This window comes from Castanea sativa, chromosome 1 (assembly GCF_040712315.1).
Source record: "Castanea sativa cultivar Marrone di Chiusa Pesio chromosome 1, ASM4071231v1".
Lineage (NCBI taxonomy): Eukaryota > Viridiplantae > Streptophyta > Magnoliopsida > Fagales > Fagaceae > Castanea > Castanea sativa.
The window spans coordinates 7,348,999-7,353,735 of NC_134013.1; the positions used below are offsets into that span (position 1 = coordinate 7,348,999).

General features: G+C 38.4%; 1 protein-coding gene across 1 annotated transcript; it reads right to left on the bottom strand.

Annotated features, from left to right (window-relative positions):
* Positions 1-2,111: 2,111 nt before the first annotated feature.
* Positions 2,112-4,292, bottom strand: LOC142621519 (cytochrome P450 CYP82D47-like). Its single transcript, XM_075794788.1, has 2 exons — positions 3,290-4,292; positions 2,112-2,916 (listed from the first exon to the last, which is right to left on the bottom strand). The coding sequence occupies exons 1-2, from the start codon at positions 4,238-4,240 to the stop codon at positions 2,293-2,295; spliced, it is 1,575 nt and encodes a 524-aa protein (XP_075650903.1). The 5' UTR covers positions 4,241-4,292; the 3' UTR covers positions 2,112-2,292.
* Positions 4,293-4,737: the final 445 nt, after the last annotated feature.

Sequence of the window (4,737 nt, forward strand, 5' to 3'; positions counted from 1 at the left end):
ATCGCATCCTACACTGCTTTCCCATGACATAGTATTTACAGAAATCTAACTTACATGACTTAACTCCAGCCAACAGATTTCTCTTCTGCAATTCCCTCATACCACGCTCACTCATATGCCCTAGTCGCATATGCTACAAGGGTGTATCATCCTGCTCAAATTCAATCACTACAGCAGCTCCACCTACAATGGTATTGCCAAATAGCTTGTAGATATTACCTTCTACTTTTTGCCCCTTCATCACAACCATAGCGCCCTTTGATACCTTCATTAACCCATTCTCAGACTTATAGCAATAGCCATTAGAGTCTAGGGTTCCCAATGAAATTAAATTCTTTTTCACCTCTTGAACATGTCGTACCTCTCCTAATGTCCTCACCACATTATCGAACATCTTTATCTTAATTGTTCCTATTCCAACAACTTTGCAAGTAGCATCGTTGCCCATTAGAACAGAACCACAATTAACCGATTTGTAAGTGTCGAACCAATCTCTGTGAGGAGTCACGTGGAAAGAACATGCTGAATCCAGAATCCAAGAATCGATTAGCTTGTTGGCACTGGATGAAACAGAAAGCATATCTCCATCTGAATCTGAATCTACTACCACAACATTTGCAGATCTTGATGACCCTTCCTTGTTTTTGTCCTTGTCTCTTTTCCACTCTGGGCAGTCTCGCTTAAAATGCCCCTTCTTTTGGCATTTATAGCACTTCACTATCTTGCTTTTGGATTTGGATCTGCTATAGCCCCTAGCAGAATTGTGATCTCTGTCTTTCTTCCTTCCACGTTCTTGATTACCTTTTACCATAAGCCCTTCACCAGAACTTTCACCCGAATTCTACTTCCGTTGGTAGTGATCCAACAAGGCTCCTGAGATCTCTTCAAATTCCAGAGTCTCTTTCCCCCAAAGCAGGGTTGTAACCAAGTGTTCGTAGGATGTTGGGAGAGAGGACAAAAGCATCATCGCCTTGTTGATAATTTTTTTTGAACGTGTGGACGTGTTGAGCCAAATCTATACCCTCTGCCATCTTAAGCTCATACAGTTTTCGCTTAAGATTAAGTTTATTTGTGAGGGACTTGGACATATACCGACTCTCCAACTTCAACCATATAGCCGCAGTAGACACCTCATCCATGACATCGTACTTAAGCTTGTCTGCCAGACATAGTCGAATTGTACTGACCGCCTTCATATCGAGTTCTTCCCATTCGTCATCCATCATCGTCTTTGGTTTCTTTGATTTCCCGTACAAAGCCTTCACCAAACCTTGTTGTACCAACAGATCTTTCACCCTTCTTTGCCATAAACCGAAGTTACCAGTTCCATTAAACTTAACTACGTCTATCTTGGCAATAGAAGCGTTGATCTCCATTGAATAAATCAACCTGAAGCTCTGATACCAGTTGTTGTGAAAATAGGGTGAAATAATCTGACTTTAACACAAGGTTTAAATAAGAGAGAAGAAAATATGACACAAGGAATTTACGTGATTCGGCAATATGCCTACGTCCACGGGAGGCGACAGAATAAATTTCACTATAACTGTGGAGATTACAATAACAGCTTGAAGAAACTTTCTCACAACCCAAACCCCAAATACACCATTGGTTCTCTCACAAATCAATAGAGAACACACTATTGTATTTAGACAAATTGCAAGACACTAACTTCCTATGCAATCCGTAGCTTACATACTCTCTGAACTCATTTGCTCCACTTCTATTTATAGCCAACCTTCAGCCGAAATACAAATTGTTTCAAAACCTCAGAGTCTTCAATTGTGGAAGCAAGTCAACAATAGTGGCCAAGCAATCTTACATCATTTAATGCATGAGTGTAGTAATTCTTCACGCAAGCTTCAATGGTGAATTGCATATCTTTGACTTTGTTAACAAAGTCATACTTTCTAACATAGGCATGCATTCATTAATTGCCTATAGAGTCAAACAATTCGGCTATGCATGAATACATAGAGAGTTGGTGTTGTTCCTTGCCATTTTCTTTGACAATTCATACAAGATAGCATTTTATGCTTACTTGTAATGTTAATACACGGAAGTTAAATTCAAGCCATTTCAACAGGCATTTATTAACAAAATCCTTCATATAAAACTCAAAAGACAAATATAATTTTTTATTTGATTATTTGATAAATTATCAAAGACCACTTTTACAAGTTTTTTTTTTCTAATTTTCCAATGGCTAGCTCTCAGACGCTCAATGGAAAATTAAATGGCCCATTATTATACCGTAACAGATATTGATTTATCAAATGATACCAACTCAAATTATGCATATACTTGAGCAAGAAGGCGTGGAGTGAGATGGACTTCAAGTGGGGTGGCTTTCTGATTGGTAAGCCCGACTTTCTCTGTCATGTCCACAGGTTCATACGAAGGGCTTGCAATTTCAAAATTATGCAACAATGTAGCAAGTGTGAGTTGTGTAACTTGTAGGGCAAATGAAATACCGGGGCACATTCTTCTACCACTACCAAATGGTATCAATTCAAAATTCTGGCCCCTAATGTCAACATGCTTGTGGGTTGTAAGGAATCTTTCTGGCTGAAATTCACTAGGATCCTCCCACACGTTTGGGTCTCGTTGGAGTTTGGGAAGATTAACAAGGAGCCGTGTACCTGCTGGGATGTGGTAGCCAACTAAAGTACAGTCCTCCATAGACTCGTGTGGCACTAAGAATGGTGCAGCAGGATGTAAACGCATTGTTTCTTTGAGGATAGCCTGAAGATAGACCAATTTTTTTAGGTCTGATTCCTTCACTTGCCTTTCTCTACCGATTTCGGTGTCTAATTCTTCTTGGACTTTCTTTAAGGCTTCACGATTGTTGAGAACCAAAGCGAGAGCCCATGTCAATGTTATTGTTGATGTGTCTGAAGCCGCTACGATAAGGTTCTGCAAATGTGACATAACAGGAAATGGAAGATTAGATGGTTGGTTAAAGTTTTAAGCTTTCTAGCTAGCCTTGATCCAATTATCAAATTTAGTAGCAACAAGATTTAGATTATGTTAATAATCCTAAATATGTAGTCATTAAGGGCTTTCACACTATGAATGTAGATTATTAGGCTAAATCACGTAAATTTTTATGTATACTCTTTCTTTTATGCTTCTATTTATCATTCAATCACCACACACAATTATGCAACCACTTTAACAGCAGCGAGAACAAATAGTAATGATGTAAATATTCAATATATGTAGAATTGTAGCAAATGGGATTTTGGTTGTGTGTGTAGCTGAATTGATAGGGTTATGAAAAGCTTACCATGGTTGTAGCCTTGATGACTGTATCCACATCATAACTGGAAGTCTCATCATTGTCAGTGACAACGGATAACAATACATCCATAAAATCTTGGTGTTCCTTCATTCCACCCCACAATTTCTTTTGTTTATGTTCTTCTAGCCATCCTCCAACCATATGATCCAATTTTTTTGCTGTCTTTTTCATAGCTTTCTCATACCCTCCTATGTTCAACCACCTTAGATAAGGAAGTGCATCTGATACCATAAATGCTCCACTCAAATCGAAAAACTGTCTCAATGCCTTTCGACATTGATCATTCCCTTCATTCTCATCCTCGGTCGCAGCCCCACCAAATTGCTTCCCTACAACCATCCTACATATTATGTTTAAGGTTGTGTACCCAAACCATCTCTCCATCTCCAATAACACCTTGTTGTTCTTGCCCAATAGCTTATATATCTCTTTTATAGAATCATTTACCTCGACATCCAGAATGTGTTTAAGCGTCTCAAGGCGGTGGTTTGAGAGGACCTCTAGCGTGGCTATTTTTCTCACTTGGCGCCAGAAGGGACCATAAGGACTGAACCCAATCATGGCATAGTTGTAGCCCAAGACTTCTGGAGCTAGACCTTTTGGACGGTTTGCAAAGACTTTATCATTGGTGGTAAAACACTCTTTAGCTATCTCCCAACTGCTTACTACTAAGGTTCTATGCACCCCCAACCAGATTGTGAAGATTGGTCCATACTTGTCCGCCATGTTACCCAAGGTTATATGGGGAGGTTGTAATCCTCCTAAGAGGTGGAGGTGACCAATCAAAGGCCACGCTCCGTCAACATCAGGTGGAACTCTCTTTTTACTAGTAGTACTTTGAATTCTTTTTGATATCCACAATAGAAAGAATATAAACATGAAAATGGTGAATATGCTGGCCATAGAAGTTGTGAAGAATGGGTAGGAGAATAACATGGTTGCTGTTTTTGGATAGTGTCAGCGGTTTTGTGGTGAAATATGTTTATAGCCCAAACTTTAACAAGGAAGGCCAACAAGCAAGCTGAAATAAAAAACATAAAATAAAATAAAGTGCCTATCATACACAATCAGATAAGATAACCACAATTTTTTTTTTTTTTTGAGATACGTGATAACTTCAACTTGATTCTGTGTTCTCTTAGCCGCTGGCTGATTCTATTTAACAAATTCCCAGGCTTCATTTTCAAAATAATAATAATAATAATAATAATAATAATAAATAAATAAATAAATAATATAACCACAAACAGATAAGATAACCAATTAACCATATACAATCACCGATAAGTGCCTATCACGTGGCTCCTGAAGTTCTACATAGATCAATACAAATATACAATATAAAATAACCCTAATAATATAATATATAGAAAGTAACTCGAGTCTTCCGGCCTACTTTGAAGATAATTGACAACTTGCTTACGGTCACCCAC

Excerpts from the sequence above, each read along its gene's own strand:
- LOC142621519 (XM_075794788.1), bottom strand. The coding sequence starts at position 4,240 with ATGTTATTCTCCTACCCATTCTTCACAACTTCTATGGCCAGCATATTC. Across the intron at positions 2,917-3,289 it reads TCATCAAGGCTACAACCATG|AACCTTATCGTAGCGGCTTC; the intron begins GTAAGCTTTTCA and ends TCACATTTGCAG.